The 18,816-nt window shown below is 33.2% G+C and overlaps 1 protein-coding gene across 1 annotated transcript in view; it reads left to right on the top strand.

Annotated features, from left to right (window-relative positions):
- LOC142349173 (mu-type opioid receptor-like) overlaps positions 1–18,816 on the top strand; it is a 39,200-nt gene that overhangs the window by 320 nt on the left and 20,064 nt on the right. Inside the window, exons 2-3 of the mRNA XM_075400587.1 lie at positions 6,303–6,437; positions 12,788–12,919. Coding sequence (XP_075256702.1) covers positions 6,303–6,437; positions 12,788–12,919 — 267 coding nt within the window. The remainder of the gene's footprint in view (positions 1–6,302; positions 6,438–12,787; positions 12,920–18,816) is intronic.

Below are 18,816 nucleotides of genomic sequence, written 5' to 3'. Positions count from 1 at the left end.
TGATGACTGTGTTCAGAAAAGTTAAATTATCTGTTTAATTTTGAATATTAATTTGATGGGCAGCGCATAGAATGTACCCGGACTTAACGCCAAGTCAATGTCTGGGAAAGTCTGAAAATCAGTACTGATTCAGAACTTTGATCATATAATTTTTGTTCCGACCCCCACTTTAGTGGGGAGGGAGGAACTATATACTCAACTGGGTTTTTCTTTTTTTTTGTTCAACCAATTTTGGCCGATCGATATATTCATCGTAGAGAATTGTGAGTGGTATCATTTAAAAGCCCGTCCAGCGTAGAATACGGAATAAAAAAAGATTTTTTCGATTTTCGTTTTTTACAGGGAGTTATCGAGGTTTAAAGCTTTGTGAACATTCGAACGTTTTTGTTCACATTTTCTTTAATTTTTGATAAAATTTGGTACAATTGCGCTAATATAATCCAAAATAAGTTAAAATTTTTAACGGCAAAGTGTTGTTTATACCGTTAGAGATAGAAGAGCGTTGCTGAATTGTTTGATTGAAGTTTTTTTTGGCTAAAACTTTTGATAAAATTTTCAAAATTCAAACCTTTTTCATCAAAAATGGCACAAAATATGTTTTTTTTGTTCCACTTTGAGGTTAGACTTAGTGACCTAGAAACCTTAACACAGACTCCCTAACCTCAAAAAGAGCACTAGTTGCAATTAGGTGCCGTATGAAAGTCTTCTGGAATTAAAACTTGCAGATTTAACTCGATAATTATACAAAATGCATCGTTGTTTTTTTTAATATTTGAAGAATTCCACTCAACAATTAGTCTAACTCGCAAAAAGCTTGGAACACTTGGTCGGTTTGCTGGCCGCGCGACGAAATCAGGAAGAGGTTCGATATTATCATGGATTCTTAGAATCAGACTTTTGGTTTTTTTGATGCTGCCTTTTTCCAAAATATTTTGCTATTGTTTTTTTAATGTGAATTACTGACAAGATTTTTTATTCACGGCTCCGTTAATGACAGCTCCATTTTACGTATATTTGAGGCTGAATTTAGATACAGATTAATTTCAGAGAACCAAAGGGTTTTTATGGCTTTGAGGAAGAGTTTTAGTAAAATTTATCTGATTTCTTGTCTTTTGCCTTCAATTGTTATTCTTTTGGCAGTCTGTTTTTTCAGTTTAAACACTCAAAGATCTAAATTTCGTCTTCAAGGGGTGCAAGTGAACATTTTCTATTCATTCGGTTGTTACCTAATGTCTCTTATTTTATTGAATGTATTTGTTTTATGGAAATTTCTGTGATTTTGTGAACTTGTCAATTTTTTATATTATTTTAGTCAAGTATTCTCAGTAAGTATAGGTCAACCTCTCCTCTTTGTAGAAAAAAAAATTTTGTGGCCGATTGCTTTAACAGAAGGTTTTCTTGCTTTTGGTACTACGAGTTTTCATACAAAATTTTCTGATTTTTGTGCATAATTGCCCATTCTTGCAGTTGTTTTTGTTTCTTTTGTAATTTGTCACATTATTTGACCATCTAACTGAAAAAAGGTTTACAACATTTGAAATTGAACATATTTTTTGTTTTCGTAAAATATGATTTGAAGGGCTGCGACACCGATCTCTTGCAGAAATTGGTAGTTTTAGATAAACAAATATAGATAAACAAATGAACTTAATAACCGATATCGGTAAATAGCTAATGGTTGTTTTGACTTTCGAATTAAATTTCCAAAAAAAGGGTAATAGTGTTCTTCAACTTATCCCTTTTTGTTTTGGTTTGCGTTTTTTTGGTATTTAACAATGTTGTATCATTTCCGTAAATTAGCCTCATGATTTAGAGCTCTTTTAATGTTTTGTTCAATCAAACAATAATTTTTCTGTTGCTTAAACGTTTTAAAGGATATCTTCCGGGCTTAGACAATTTGTTTCAGAAGAGTTTTGTGAAGTTTAGACAATTTTCAATTTTTGTGGTTTTTTGTTGTCATTTTGTGATAGTCTTTTCACAAAAAGACTATATGATAATCAAAAGAGGCGCAAATGAATATGTTATATTCTCGCTGTTAATATCTTATAAATTTAATGACTTCAAAACTGTGGCTTCGTCAATTTGTTTGTGAAACTTATTATGTCAGCTTGTATGTAATGTTATTTTAAAGTCTTATGATTTAGTCTCATTAACAACAGTCGCAATTAGTTTTCCGAGTAGTTGCAAGACAAACTGTCAATTCTTTTAGTCGAAAGCTTTTGTTGGCTATGAATTTTGAAAATATTTGTTTTTAATAAAAAAAAAGATAGATTTTTGAGATCTGCCATTTCATTACTGTTAAATTGTAGCTAAGCCTCTCTATTTACAGTTCGTATCACTTATCTTTCGGAATAGAATTTGCTCTTCATAACGGTTTTATTTTCCTCAAATGGTCTTTCTTCTTGGAACAACCAGTTTTCATAAAAACCAATTTTCTTGATTTTTGCAATTTGCCCCCTTTTTTGTAGGTTTTTCTTTTTTTTTCACAGTATCATAATAGTGGGCGCTATTTGATTTACAAATGTTGTCAGCAGCAAAAAATGCAAACGAAGATTTTTATTGTTTTTAGTGATCAGCTCAATATTTAATTGATTGGGGGGACATCGTTTTCGTGCATAATTTTTTGTGCAAATTTCTCGTTTTTGCCTGTATTTGTCGTTTTTTTTGTAGTCGTTTGATATACAATGGATAATGAAAGGCCTCAGTTGCTCTCTATTGAGGTATAAAAGACTCTCTCAATGATTTCTTTTGATGCCTATTGTTTCTAATCAGTTCGAATTTTATTCTTTTTTTAAAAAGAAATGTTTTAACAAACGCATCGAGGAAAAGTCCCTTATTTTATTCCAAAAAAGTACCGGTTAATCTTCTTAGTATAATTTTTATCTGATGCCATTTTGATTTTGTTATTAGTGGTTTTCAAAAATTGACAAGGAATTTTGGTCGTAATTAATATTTGTAACTAATTGACTTTTATTGCCGTCTTTTCGGGTAGTCATATTATGGTAGCCACAGGTCTCATAAACCCTCTAGAGTCGAGTTTTTAAATTTTTTAGTAGTTTGTTGAACAATATGTTGATATGTTTATTTTTTTAATCTCATTTGGAAGAAAATTAAGTGAAAAATCTAGATGAGCGGGGTCGGAAATTAATGCGCACATAACCAAGCCTTCTTGTTTGGATATCAGTTAGCCTCAAAATCTTGGCCGAGACTCGCAAGTCTACACAACGTCAAAAACGTTTTTTCACAAAAAACGTCCCAAAAAACGTCCAAAGGTAGCCGGGATACTGTTTAAGAATAGATTGGGTAGAAAAATTGACAAAAGAAGCGTTAATAATTTCATTTCATAATGTTTTATACTTGAAGACTTTCAAAACTGTGAAAGTTAAACAAAAACGGAAAAAATTATTTTTTAGGATTTTTTTTTGAAAAACAATCGAAAAATAAAATTTGTTGACAAAATTTTCCGGTATTGTAGTTTTTGCTACCTCGGTAACAGTTAATATCAACTTTTGAACAGTGAAAACATCTGATATTATTCTTAAACATATAAAACCAGACACTTTTGATGGTTAATTTCTGATTAATTTATTTGTGAAAAACGGCAAAATTCAAAACAAATTAACTTTTTGGAAACATTTATGAAAAAAGTTTAAAAAGTTAAAAAAGGAGACCAATTTTTTAAGTTTTGATTTGCTCCAATTGAAGAGCATGGATTTGGTGTGACAATTTGCGGAAATATTGGAGAAACATTGGTTGGATAAAGTTTCGAAAGTTTTGTGTTTTTCTTTTTGTTCCGACCCCACTTGTGGGGGGAGGAACTATAAACTCAAATGTGTTTTTTTGTTCAGACAATTTTGGCCGATCGATATTTTCTTCGTAGAGAAATGTGAGTGGTATCATTAAAAAGCTCGTCCACCGTCGAATTCGAAATTAAAATTTTTCTTTGCCGTTAAAGAGTTATCGATGTTTAAAGTTTCATGTGAACAGGGTTCGAAAAAAATTGAATTCTGTTTAAGAGATTTCTTTTAGAAAAACTTTTATATTTTTTTTTGGTTTTTTTTAGTCACGATAAGAATCATCATGTTTCATATCAAGGCTCTGTTAACGAAAAAACTCATTTAGAGTTCAATGATGCCTAATGAACAGAAAATTAGCTTTCAAGTAATCGCTCAATTTTTTTCTCTGAGTGTTCCTAATTTTTATTGAAAATTAGTTTTGCTTTTTGAGATTTTACTGAATTTTTGAAGTCCTATGTCATAGACACTTTATATAAAAGTGCAATAGTCTTCCTAATGAGAAGTAACTAAAACTATCTATTGATTTGTGTGGACAGCTAATGGCTGTTAAGACTTTAAAAATAAGTTTTCGAAAAAGTTTTTTTTGAACGTTAGCCAAATTAAAAATTGTTTTGCGAACTCTAAGTCAGTCTCAGTAATAACAGGACCCTTCTCTTTTCTACTGCAACCAAATTAATCTGATTGGCGGTTTTGTCTTAAATTATTGGCTTTATGACTTCAATGCGACGAGTTTAAATTTTTTCTTAACTTTTGGATATTTTTATTCATAATTTTGTTTCCTTTTGGAATGTGATCACATTGTTTTAATATTGATATTTCCCAGTGGATCAGAAAAGACGTCGGAAGAATTATGGATAAAGTTTTCAGAGAAAAGCTTTTGAATTAAATGGCTTCGATACTTGCTTCTCGCTTTTTTCGATAATTTTTTTGGTTTTTGCCAATATTTATTATTGTTTTCGTATCCATAAGACTTATTCTGATGTCTTATTGATGAATGGTCAACGACAAACAACATTCTTGTCCCATCGAGGAACAACGTAGCGTATTGAATTAAAGGTCGTTGATACTAAAGTTTTTCTCAAACATTTCGCGGTTTTAAAATATTTAATCGGATTTGTTGACTTTTTGAAGTCTTATAGTTAAAGAAAAAACAATCCAATTGTTGTTAAGAAATTACTTGAAAGTAGAATTAATTACTAAAAGAATCGTTTCTCATGGCTTCGACACTTTTGTCTCTTTTTTTGAATGTGCCGTTTTTCATTCTTTATGTAGTTTTTAAATGCTGAGAGGTTTCTTAAGCTTCTAATTGAGGATTGAATGAATGATACTTCTCAATGCAGTCAGTTCATAGCGATTACTCTTAAAATTAATGATATAGTTCATTATCATTTTTTTTACTTTTTCCTTTTTGTTATTTGAATAGTTTTTTATACAGTTTTTGTTGTTCTTTTCGTCAACTTGTAACTTATTCTCGTCATTGAGAGTTCCCACATAACTCCTTAAGGGATAAAATGCGTTTCATAAATGTTTTGTGAGTGGTCAATATTTGTGTTTTTTCTTTTCTTACCACATTCGCGTAATAACAGAGCCCAATTTTTTTCAAATGAGGCCCAAGTGCATAATTTTAGCTCAATTATTACAGATAAAAATTGAAATAAAAAAACAATATTTAGATAATAGTTAATGATTTTAATGGCTTCAATAATTTGTGTTTTCGCGGATTGTTTGTATTTTCCTGAGCTTTTTGCATCTTTAGTCCAATTCTATGGCTTTGTCTGATGAACGGCAGATCTTATCAGTTTCGTAATGACTTTTTAATAAACTTATGGAGAATTATTTTAATAAAAGCTAATGATTTTTAAGACGCTTGAATTTATTTGGTTTAAAAAGTGTTGCTATACTTTTGAATTTCGCCTCATTATTTTTCCTTTTTAATTGTTACCTAGCCTCATTAAGGAAAAGTTTCATCTGCTGTGTAGTTAAGATAAAAGAAAATTTTTTTAGTTAGGTTTTTTCTGATTGCATTTTGACGTTGGCAGATCTCGTGAGCGCTGTATTGAGGCATGGCATTATAAAATTCAGCTTGTAGTTTAGGTGTGAAACGATTTTTTAAAACTCAAACATCTATTTTTAGTTATCTCTTCATTTGGTTGACAATTAAGTCAAAAATGTAGATCAGCTCGGGTCGGAACTTCATGTGCGAAGGCACATTAACCAGCCTCCTTATTTCATATATATCATTTCACTAACTACTAACATTTTGCTTTACGAATGTTTCTTAAAGGACATTTTTGATGACAAAAACATTTGATCACCATTTTTCCATTTGTTTGAATTTCTGTAAACATTTTGCAAATAAATCTTTCTTGAAATTGTAAAAAATTTGGGATAAAAAAGACACAATATGGAAACTGCAAAATACGCGCCAAAGTCGACATAAATGCCTAGAGTCTGGAAACAAACGCACAAATGACTATCAGCATTATTTCAATTTGTTTTTTTAAGTGAGTGGTTTTTTCCTGGCCATGATGAAGAGCCTCCCTCGACTACCGAAGCCTGTTGGTTCTGGATTTCTGGCTCAAGTGTTCTGTCGTGTTTACTGCTCAGAGTACCCTCTCTGGGCTCTCCTCAATACCTCAGGTGACCCAAATTTTCCCCTCCTACTATACTGTTCATATCGTTTATGACATCGGGATTAAGTAAGCGATGTATTTCACAATAAGGATGACATTTGAGTTGTCACGTGGTGAGGTCGTACAAATATAAACGATGCGATCTTGTCAAAAATGGCAGTGATCAGCCAATTAATATAGACAAAAATATAGGCCATGATTCAAATATATATTATTGTTTGCAAAAAGAATAGAAAATATGACTCAAAAACTGCAATGCCCGTAAAATGTGCGACTATGAGCAGGCCAAAACAAGTGAGGCGGTAAAATTATGATCCATATCAAATCAAAATAATCAGGCCAATTTGCCTGGAAAAACACCTGAGTTTACATGAATCGTTCAGGCAAATTGCTCTCACCTGAACAACACATGAAATCAGCTGCACTTAAGAGTGGAAATTCTTTTCAATCTTATCCGTACATTTGCCAGACTTTAAAAACGGCTGGACATTGCTTGATTAAAATGTATTTGTGTCCCCTAGAATTTGTAAGTTTTTTGTTTCATTTTAGTTTTGTTTTAAAAAAAGATTTTTGTTGTTTCATTGCTGATTGCAATAAAAAACTTTTTTTCGTGTATTTACACCTGAACTCTTTCAGCTAAAAAGTTACCTGAACTAAATTTCAGGTCTAATTCAGGTGTTTGCGCACCTGAAATTCACTTAAGCATCTGATTACCTGAATACGGATTAGGTAAATTTACCTAAACTTTTTTGGAGTGATGCACAACGGAAACAGTTGAAGATTCAAAATTAAAACAAAGTTCTTAATTTTAGATAAATTAGATGCGTGTGGTGGCCAGACGTTGGCGAAAAGCGCGATTATGATTCGACAATCCAGACAATGAAAAGTTGTGCGTCTACGATCAGACAACACTGAATACTGGTTAAAATTGTTTTGTCCGATTATAAAACAGTTTTTTCATGTCAACATCTACTGAAATCATTAACTGGAAGTGAGTCAAATGAAAAAACTTGCCCATGGGACAAATTTTGTACACTAAGTTGAAAATAGTTCCTTAAACAATATGTAATTATAAAATATGTCTTCTGAAGAAATTCCAAAAATCTTTTCTTTTCGAAATACTGCTCAGCTATATTGGCATCTGCATAAGAAAAAAAGCTTTGTTCGAAGCATCAAAACACACACATGAAACAAAATGCTCAAAGGCAATCGCAAAGAACTTGAAAGCTACTCCTAGCGCTCAATCTATATATAATCACAACAAAAATCCCAGTGTTAGTTGCCGAACTCTAAGGTAAAATAAGAAACAATGATAACACCAAGTCGCATATCGATATAATTAGCATAGACAGCAACAGTGCCTCCAGAGTCTTTAACGAAAGAATGGATGGACAAGAGATTCAGGCTAACCAATCATAAAAAAATTAAACAACATGCAAACAGTTAATCCAACCCTCATAAAAGATAAAAAGCCAACAAACACTCAAAATGGTCGAGCTTAAATTATTGCGGTTAAATTTCGTGGCTTAGCAAACACGATTAAAGAACTGTTTCTATTCGTGACAAAAGAAAATATTGACATTTTCTGCTTGAATAGAGTTAAAAGATGGCAAAAACGTTTCGCATCAGACAATTAGTTTGTCGCAACGGAAACAACAAGTAGTTTCCATGGTTCTGTTATCATAGTAAAAAAGGAGCAACCGTTAAAGGAGTCAAACAGTTCTGTCCAGAAAAATATTCAAGGCTAAGCTTTAGAAATAATCGGCGTAAACTTGGAAATACCAATCATTACATGCTTGTGGATAATCGATGTGTATAATTCACCAGGTCCAGATCGAACTTTGAATGAAGTATTGATAAGAACATTCAAAATCTGTTCATCGTTGGCTACTTCTTTTTGCCCCACCAACCGAAAGCTTAATTTTACATGCAACATCGACAGCCATGCAAAACTATCAGACGTAATTGCAGACTGGAGCAAATTATTGAACAACGGCTGTCATACTTATCAATCTTCTCAAAAAAGGGTCATAGAATGCATCACCAAAACTTTTGCGATCTCTCACTTGTCAAACACTTTGACAGCTTTTGTGTAACACAAGAACTTGGCGGCGACTTTTCAACGACTGTTACAATATTGATAACAAAACTTAGAATTAGGTTCGAGTGAAAAGCGAAGGTTAATGTCAAAATGTTAAAAAAATATATTGCAACAAATTACAGAAATTCAGGTTTGTATCTACATATTTATCTAAACGAAAAAAACTGAACGCAGTCAACAAAAATCTCATCAAAAAACTCCACAAATCATTTGAGGAGTCGTAAAGAAACCAATTTAACCAGTTAGTCCAGATGTAATTAATTTAGTAATACAAAAGAAATAGATAAGTAGGCAACTAAGAACCCCAAAAGATAAAAATTTCTATAGCTTGAGAAAACATATCAGCTTCCTACAAAGGGAAATCAAAAGAGCGCTAAAACGTTCGACTGAAAAGCGAAACGGAAGAATAACTGGCTTCGCCAAACAGTCATGCAATAATGGGTTCTGGTGAGCCGTCGTACGGGATCATGACAAGTGTGAAATATTTAAAGAACTTTTCAGCGAGACAATGAAAGACCATCAATACGCATCAGAAGAGCCTAATGAATATTTTCGTGAAACTGAAGAGAAAAAAAATTTTTATCAAAACTGATTTAAATCAAAAAGTTTTTAGAAATTGCCATAAACGCTGAGGAGTTGAGTAGAATCTCAAAAAGAATAGCGAGTAATCTTGGCCCGCACAAATTAAAATTAGTCACCAACCGCTGAAAACTCCACCTAAATGCACCAAAGCTTTCATTTGCCTCAAAATTTCATGCTCAAAAAACAATTTTTATGTCCCTTGTTTGTGGAAGGAATCACAAGTAACAATGATCCCAAAACCTCAAAAAAGTATAGATGTAAATCCAAAAAGTACACAACTTTTAGCGTTGATAACTGCATTTCAAAAGTGTGTGATACTGTGGTTAGAAATCTTATCTTAGGACATTGTTAAACAAACAAAATTTTTGGCAAAACACAAGGTGCAAACAGAGCAAACAGATGCAAAACTGACAATCTCATCGTATTCAGTTTACATACATGTGATGCATACCAATGGTCTGAAAAGGTTTGTTTTCTTTGATATAGACAGATCACGTTTGATTCAATTAATACAGAGCAAACTTCAAGCATCTTTATATCAACTCATAAAATGGTGTGAAAAGCTCAAAAGTAAAAATCAATCCCACCAAGACGAAAAATAAGACAATCAGGATCCCTACGAAGAGACAAAGAAGCATCACTCTGTATATTATCGGAAAACAAATTCAAAAAGTTCAAACAATCAACTTCTTCGGTAAGATCATGACGCTTAACTTAAAATGGAATGAACGTGGTAAAGACATTGTAACAAGAGCCAACGGGAGGATCTTCCAATTGTGGCGGTAAAGTAACTTGAATATTAAAAAAATTAAATTCTTCTGTATAATTCCTGAATTAGGCCACTGTTTGTATATGCAAACGCTTGCTGGCGCAATCAATCGCAAGCGGTGATTTCAAATTTTCAACAGACAGAAAACATATCATTTACAGTTTGCTTAAGGAAACCTCGATGGTAAAACGTGCAAAAGCTGCATTAGGAATTGAACTCTCCAAGCGTAAGAGAACTTCAGATTCGAATGGCAAAAGATTACATCAAGCGCGCACAAGAAAAAAAAATGAGTCATTTTTACGTCTTATTAAAAACAAAAGGCAATGTCCCTAAAAACTGTTGCAAAAGCACATTAGACCTCCTAATTGAACACACGAACGAATGTAAGAACTTCCATTGAGAGGGCACAACTATTTTGTTCTTTTCAGTAGCGCAGTGCTCTATAACACAATAACAAATTAACAGCGCGCGTGTGATCGCCCTCAATTTACACATTTCTCGAGCAAACAGTAGAACATATTTATTGCCTAATGAAACTCATTTCGCGGTTTTAGTTTAATTTATTCTTTTTTTTTTGTTTTTTTCTTAGTTCCCTCTTTTACGTTTTCCCACCTATCACATAAAAATAATTATGCTACTTGTCATTAAACGCAAATACAATCACAATCAGCTGCAATCGCGACTAGCCAGAGATTAGCAAACACAACCATGAAAAACCAGCAAAAACCTTCCACGGTGTTTATAGTGGCTCAGTACACCCGAAACGAAACAATGCACAGTTTGGAGGCAATGACAAAATTTTTAATGTAATCTCTCATAGTTTTTGAAACTCTCTTTGTAATAAACTTGATTGTTGATGGTTGTACATGAATTTCTTTCGAGAATTTGCAGAAAAATATTAAAAAGATAAGATAAGACTAGCCCAATTCCAACTAGACAGCTTGACAGTGAGATTTTAGTTAAAACTGACAACCATTAGATGTTTCAGTCTTAGATAAGTTGAGGTCTGGATTAGATATGTTTTTTCAAGGATCATAAAATGTACCTGATTGCAGCCCTTTTCAGATAGGATCGAGATTACAATTTCAGAAATTTTTCGACTTGGTTTTCATCCAGTTTGTTTTAGCCAAACTGGCGGATGTAAATGAAATCCTGAAAGTCTTAAAAGTTTCGGACATTTCAAAATTTTTCAATGTTATATGGTGTCCGAAGTTTTCTCTAACTACGAGCTATCAATGCTGAGAATCTGTTTGAAATAAGGCAAGACTCGACGAATATACAGAGTAAGAAATAATCAGAAGGAAATAAACATAGTTCAAAGGCATTCTACAGGTACACTCGAGCTAGGGTTCTTGTCTACGTGAAGTGGGAATACCGCACCCCCTCCACTTTGAGCCTCAACGAGAACATCAGCTTGGGTACCCAGATTGAGGACCCATTAGACCGAAATGACCTCTGACCTGCTATCCCGGGTTGACCACCATAAACCTTTCTTGGCAACCATATCCAAGCCATATATGGAGTTTATGGTAACTTGGCAACCATATAGATGACCATGCAAAAAAATCAACATTGCTCAAAAAGCTCTTAAAACACCCATACAATGCACTCTGAGTGGAGAGAAACTCATCAAGACACTTGAAAAAAAATTGAAGTTCATGGTGTCTTGGGAACCATATGCAAGACCATACACATTTATGGTGCCATATAGGACCATAAAAGTCAAAGTCAAAAAATACAAAAATATTACAGAGAACAGCTTAATTAACATCTTCTGACTACATTAAGCGTTCCAAAAAAGCAAATTAAGTTAGTTCGATTTTTTATTTCTTGGCAACCATATCCAAGACCATAAATATTTATGGTCTTGCATATGGTTGCCAAGAAATCCATGACTTGTCAGATTTCTTAAAGAGTGTTTAAAAAACTTGAAAAATGGCAGTAAGTAACACATTTTTGGTTGCAAAAGGCATATGTATTACTTCAGCACTATGTGGAGTTCTCAAAAAAAATAATAGAAGAAAAGATAGGAAACGACTTTAAAATTTGGCACAAATACATTATTTCTAGAGCCAAAATCAGTAGTAGAAATAACAACCACTCTCTTCAAAAATAAAACGCCATACTGAAGTGTTTTTGCGGGCATTTTGATCAGAAGGTATAAATAGCAACGGAGATCTCATTCAATTACACAATCATGTAACTAATCACAAAGGTTTTTTTGGAATAACTTGATATGGACCATGTTTGGCTCATGTAAAAAACATGTCGGAACCATATATGAGCCATCAAAGAAACATGTAAGAACCATATATGGATCATGTAACCACCATGTATCTAATCACAAAGGTTTTGTTGTAATGACCTTGAGTGGACAAGGTAATAACCATGTAAGAAACATGCCGGAACCATTTAAGAAACATTTAAGAACCATATATGGACCATATAAGAACCATATATGGACCATATAAGAACCATATATGGACCATATAAGAACCATATATGGACCATGTAAGAACCATATATGGTACCAATATGCCATAAGTCGTGTAAAGCGTTAAAAGCTGGAACTGCTGCATAAACTTTGTATGGGCGTTGAAAGAACGCACAAATGACCATATTGGATTCTTGGATGCCATATAAGAATCATATATGGAGATCGTGGCAACCATAGCAAGATCATATAAGAAAATTTTGTATGGCCTGTATGGGACCATATATGGTTCTTGGATATGGTTGCCAAGAAAGGTCAACCCGGGTCTTTGTCCGGATCATGTGCAGACTTGCGGGCAATCGATAGGCCGTTCAAACTCTTCAATTTCGGTCTGGAAGTTACCCGCTGTGCGCTATAATTGGTTAGAGGTCAGTTCCCTTGAAATTTTATCCGGAGTAATTTTGGTTTCAGTGTTCTACCTGCTTCTAGTGGCAGTGGATCGCTACTTGAGCGTCATCTTTCCTTTCTTTCACAAAATCAAGTTCAACACTTTTCTTGTGCTCAATTCTGGTCTGGCTATGACGTGGATACTCGGAATCATCAGTAAGGCATTAATTCCTTTTATGGTACTAGTTCCTCTTTACCGGTGAACAAAAGTTCTGTTTGCATTATCTTGATTGAACAAATAATGTTTTTTTTTGCGGTAATAACGGGTTGCATAGTCTATTCAAGAAGTCAAGCGTTGCTGTATGTCATTACATTTATCGATATGAAAGTTAACAAATTTAAATTATGGAGGTTTAATGCGTGTATGTGTGTGTGTGTGTGTGTGAGTGTGTGCGGAGTGTGTCTGTGTGTGTCTATGTATGAGTGTGTGTGCTTGTCTCTCTTTGTGTGCTTGTTTGTTTGTGTCTGTTTGTTACGTGTTCATTTCACGTGTGATATGCCCATTTAAAACGCCAATAATTCTTTAACCTTTCGACGCCATCTAGTGCTGGATTAGTAATTTTTACTGGTGTGAGGACCTTATTTCCAGCTAGGGCGGTAACCCTTAAATTGTTTATGTTTATCCCAAACAACTGGATGTTGAAATATCTGTTTAATTTTTACTGATTAAGTAGGCGACCGTATTTTTGTTTATGCAGTCAATGAACAAAAAAAACGTGCAAACATTATATTGGCCTTCTTGAACATCCACAAAAATTTATGACGGACCAATGCACGCCGAGGTAAGCGACTGTGGAACAACTGAAGGCCACAACAACTGAGAACCATCTTGATATTCAGTTTATAAAACTGCGTGATAGAAATTATTAGATTTCATTTTTCTCTGCGACAAAATTGCACCAGTCCTGCGAGTGACAACTTTCAATAAATGTTTTTTCAGGTTTAAGCACAATTTTTTAAGAATTATTGTTAAAAAGATAGTACAGTAGCCAAAAGTGATAACACATTCAAAATTTTTGGAAATGATTATCAGCATTAAATAGGTTTAAAACTGCCTATCGAATAGCTACTGGAAAACTGCTTAATCGTGTTTTTAGAAGAGGGAAGTTAAGAGGGTTGTTAACCCAACGATGAAAACTGCTCGTCACAATTTTCTTCTTTTATTTCAAATATGAAACTTATTTTTATTCAAACCAGGCTTTGGACCTGTAGAGGCCTGCGGAAGCGCATCGCTTGAATTTCAATTGTATTGTACTTAAGAAGCAAAACCTTCATTAAAAGCAAAGTTTATCAAAACAGAAAACAGAAATGGGGCCATTTTTGGTGATATCTTCTCCTTAAATAAGTATTACAAAGCATATAATCGGCCTAAAACTGAATGAACAAACTCGGACCTGATCCAGTTGTGCCCGCTTTTCCCTTCTTGCATGCATTTACACCCAGATTATTGTGTATGTCACTTTTACGGCCGGCATGCCCTCCTATTTTTAGTAATGAGCTTTATAAACACATGATGTATAGCTTGACGTACTGAAATTCAAAGAGGTAGAAAAGATGTTTTTGACACATGAGTCAGCCATTTATTTGTTTAGCTGATTTTTCTACAAGTAGAGACGTATTTGTTAGCAAACTTTCAAAGGAGTGAACAAATATCTCAGGAGAGCGAATCATTTAAAAATTTTTAATCAAAATCTCAAAAAGACAATTGGTTGCAATAAACATTTTTTCTAAAACTGAAATACGAAAGAAAAATATTTATACCTAGAATGGCAATGAACAATATCGCTTTTATTGCAGACTGTCTCTGCTGCAACATGGTTGTTGAGAAAAAAATGAATCAATTGTTTTAGTTACTTTAATTCCACTGTTCCCAAATTTCAATAGCTTAATAAGCAAAATCTGTTTTGCGTTCAAAATCGTGTCCGTATCAACCCCCTTGCACGCTTTAGCCCGCAGCATTTTATGGGTATGAATCTTTTACGCCTCGAAGGCTGTCGTGCATTCTAATTATTGTTCCGACCCCCTCATGAGGGGGGAGGAACTATATACACAAATGGTTTTTTTTTGTTCAGACAATTTTGGCCAATCGATATATTAATCGTAGATAGTCGAGACTGCATCTTTAGAAAGCTTGCCCAGCATAGAATATGGAATTAAAAAGATTTTTTTATTTTCCTTTTTTTACAAGGAGTTATCGAGCTATAAACTTAGAGAAAAGTAAAGTGAATTCGGTTGTTTTTATTCACATTTTCCGGAATTTTTGCCTAAAATTTTGTCAAATTTGCTAAATTTTCTTAAAATTTCGAAGAATAGAGTTGTTGATGTTATTTTAAAAGACAAAAAAAATTGTTGACAATGATTATTTAAACTTTTGTCAAAAATTCTGCCTAATATTTCAAAATTTAGCCTTTTTCATTCAAAACAGCACAAAATAAGCTTCTTTAGTCCACTTTGATTAAATTTGCCGGAAGTATACTCACAGACACTAATAACACAATCTTTGTAGACTCAAAAGGGGGCTATTCCTACTTCAGCTTCCGTTGAGAGTTCTCTGTAGTTAAAACTTCGCCATCTTTTGCTAACTTTACTGGTTGATTATCAAAAACGCAGCATGTATTTTTGATTTTTCAACCGCCAAACTATCTATGTCTATAACAATAGAAAAATTAAGTGTTCCTAATGGTCAAACAGCACTAGCAGTGCTAGTTGTGGACCAATCTTTGACTGTTACAATCCAAAACAATTCGCATTGTAATCAGTCGGTCTTTTTTTGAAAATCAATCTTTTTATATTATGATAGATAAAGTGATAGATCCAATTGGCTTCCTAAGCAGCTCCAAAATGATGCATCAGGTTTTGACTAATAAAAAGTGTAAGCTTATGGTCGTTTTGACGATAAATATTAGATTTTTAAATAAATAAAGGTTTATTGAAAATTGCCTTTGATTTTTTCTTAATTGGCTCAACTTGTTGCTTAGTTTCAACAAAAACTGCTTCTCTTTTCTGCTAGTTTATAAAGTATAATCTATTGCGGTTTTATGCCTTAAGTTATGTCTTTCTGGTTTCGATACTACTAATTTAACTTTTAAAAAAATTGGGGTATTTGCCCATTTTTCATGTTTTCTATTTTTGAAACATTATCAAATTTTTACATCAAATTCACATATCACATTATTGGCGTTCAAAATAATGCACAACTGAACATATCAAAATTCTTAAAGATACAGATTATGGTTTTAACGGATTCAACACTACTTCCTTGAAGAATTTAACTGAATTTTTAATTCTGAATTTAATTGTTTTTTTTTTACTTTTTCGTTTTAGTCTATGAAGTTTCCTGTATAATGACAAGCTTCAATGGCTTTTAATAGTAGAATCAAAAGCCTATATTTTGATTTTATTGGAATGCTGCTGGCTTCATGAGGTTGAACATAATTGTTTTCAAAAACAAAAAACACTTTTTAAATTCGCAATTTTGTTCTTTTTTATTGACTATTTGTTACCTAGTCTCGTTGATTGCAGGTCAAATAGGACATTATTGGTGTCCAGGGTAGGTGTCAAAAAGAGTTGGTGTCACAAAAACTAATGTTTTTTGAAGATTTCGTTTTGAGTTGTTTGGCTTCGACACTGGTTTTTCACAAAAAAGTAAATTAATTTAGGATTTTTGCCGTATTTGACGTTTTTTGTAGAAGTAAGACATATTCTGGTTAATTACCGGCCTCAAAGCTTCCTTTTGACCTTTTTTGCAATTTTCCAATTTGTAATTAATGGCTTTCATGACTTTGGAATGAATTTTGTTCAAAAAAGACAATAATAATAAAAAATTTTTCCATTTTTTCTTTTTTGTCTGCTTGTTACCTAGTCTCAATAACGAGGTCAAAAACTACATAAAAGGTGTTCGAAGAAGGCACAATTGAGCAGATTATGACCTTACGTTTTCGACAGCGTTCTCTGGCAAGTTTTAATTGTAATTTAATTGTTCTTTTTTAACCGCATGAAAAATTGAATAAGGACAGGTCCTAATGATCTTCTAGAGAAGCTTTGGCCATCGTAAACCCTATGGGATGTTGTGTGATTTTTAATAGTTTTCCTTTCTTTGAAATTAATTTACTGAAAAAAATAAGCTAGTTTTTTAACTTTACTGGTTTCGTTCTTTTTTCCGCTAACTGTTACCGAGCCCTATTATGGACTGGTCCCTCATATTTTCTGGTGAATTATAAGTTATTTTTGTTTAGTTTCAGTTCTATCTGTCGCTATGTTGACTTTTTATTAAGTTCAGTTTCTTAAAACGGTCCAAATAATTTTGATGTAATTAATGTTTGTTGTTGTTGTTGTTTGATATTGCTGTTCGTCTTAACTCGCTTTCTTAAAGTTGGCATATCTCATCAATCTATTGCATCATTCTTTACTCGACTGAGTTATTTACTTTTGAGGCTATCTTTTCGTTCTAACAACCATTTTTTTGGATACTTCTGTCAAGTAGGATCGATTTCGAGGAAAATGCCGGCAAAACAAAAACACAATTATTTTCAAAACCTGACGGAAGTAGTCGATTTCTCAAAACCTTTTATAGCAACAAAACAAGCGTAACAAAAGGACTCAAATTTGATTTTACTTTAATAGTACACAATCAAAATGGTCCTAAGCACATTACCCATCCCAACATAATTTATTGATATTTTTGGCACCCAACCCAAGAGCTTCGAAACCACACCTAAGTAATACCCAAAGATCAGAAATTAGACTTTTTTTAATAACATTCAGACTATGGTGGGGAAACTACACAAAAACACACAAAAAGACCAAGATAAAGATTGAAGCAATCATTATTTTATCGATATTTAATTCCGCTTATTGCTTTTCGGTTCTTCTGGGGTTTTACCCACCCTGAGGACCCCTTCCGGTTTGTCGTTTCCCCAACCCAACACCTTCTTTCCGGTTGTTCTAGGGTTATACCCGACACGAGGTCCCTTTCTGGTGGGCCCTATTGATAGTTTGTCCTTTGGTAGGTGTTGGCAGGTTCTCGTTATGGTTGTCATTGGTAGGTTCTGGCTTTTGGTAGGAACTGGTAGGTTCCGGTATTTGGTATGTAAATTAATTTAAGATTTTTGTCGTTTTTGACGTTTTTTGTAGAAGTATGACATATTCTGGTTAACTACAGGCCTCAAAAGTTTTCTTTTGACCTTTAATTTTTCAATTTGTAATTAATGGCTTTCATGACTTTGGAATTAATTTTCTTCAATAAGAAACGATAATATTAATAAATTTTTCCTTCTTTCTTTTTTGTCTGCTTGTTACGTAGTCTCAATAACGAGGTCAAATACTACATAAAAGGTTTTCCAAGACGACGCAATTGAGCACATTTTGAGGGCAAATTATGACTTCACGGATTCGACAGCGTTCTCTGGCAAGTTTTAATTGTGTTTTTTTGTTCCTTTTTAACCGCATAAAAAATTGAATAAGGACAGGTCCTAATGATCTTCTATAGAAGCATTGGTCATCATAAACCCTATGGGATGTTGTCTGATTTTTAATGGTTTTCATTTCTTTGAAATTAATTACTGAAAAAAGTAAGCTAATTTTTTAAGTTTACTGATTTCGTTATTTTTTCCGCTAACTGTTACCGAGCCCTATTATGGACTGATCCCACATATTTTCTGGTGAATTACAAGTTATATTTGTTTAGTTTCAGTTTTATCTGTCGCTATGTTGACTTTTTATTAAGTTCAGTTTCTTAAAACGGACATTAAAAATTTGATGTAATTAAATTTGTTGTTGTTGTTGTTGTTGTTTGAATTTACTATTCGTTTTAACTCGCTTTCATAATATTGGCATATCTCATCAATCTTTGGCATCATTCTTTATTCCACTGAGTTATTTTCCACTGAGTTATTATTTTTTTGTTCTTACAGCCATTTTTTTCAATACTTCTGTCAAGTAGGATCGACTTCGAGGAAAAAGCCGGCAAAACAAAAGCAAATTTGTTTTCAAAACTTGACGGAAGTAGTCAACTTCTCAAAACCTTTTATAGCAACAAAACAAGCGAAACAAAA

Source organism: Convolutriloba macropyga, chromosome 11 (genome assembly GCF_964194025.1).
Source record: "Convolutriloba macropyga chromosome 11, txConMacr16.3, whole genome shotgun sequence".
Classification (NCBI taxonomy): domain Eukaryota; kingdom Metazoa; phylum Xenacoelomorpha; order Acoela; family Convolutidae; genus Convolutriloba; species Convolutriloba macropyga.
The sequence above is the reverse complement of the archived record's forward strand: the minus strand, read 5'-3'. Positions and strand labels throughout refer to the sequence as shown.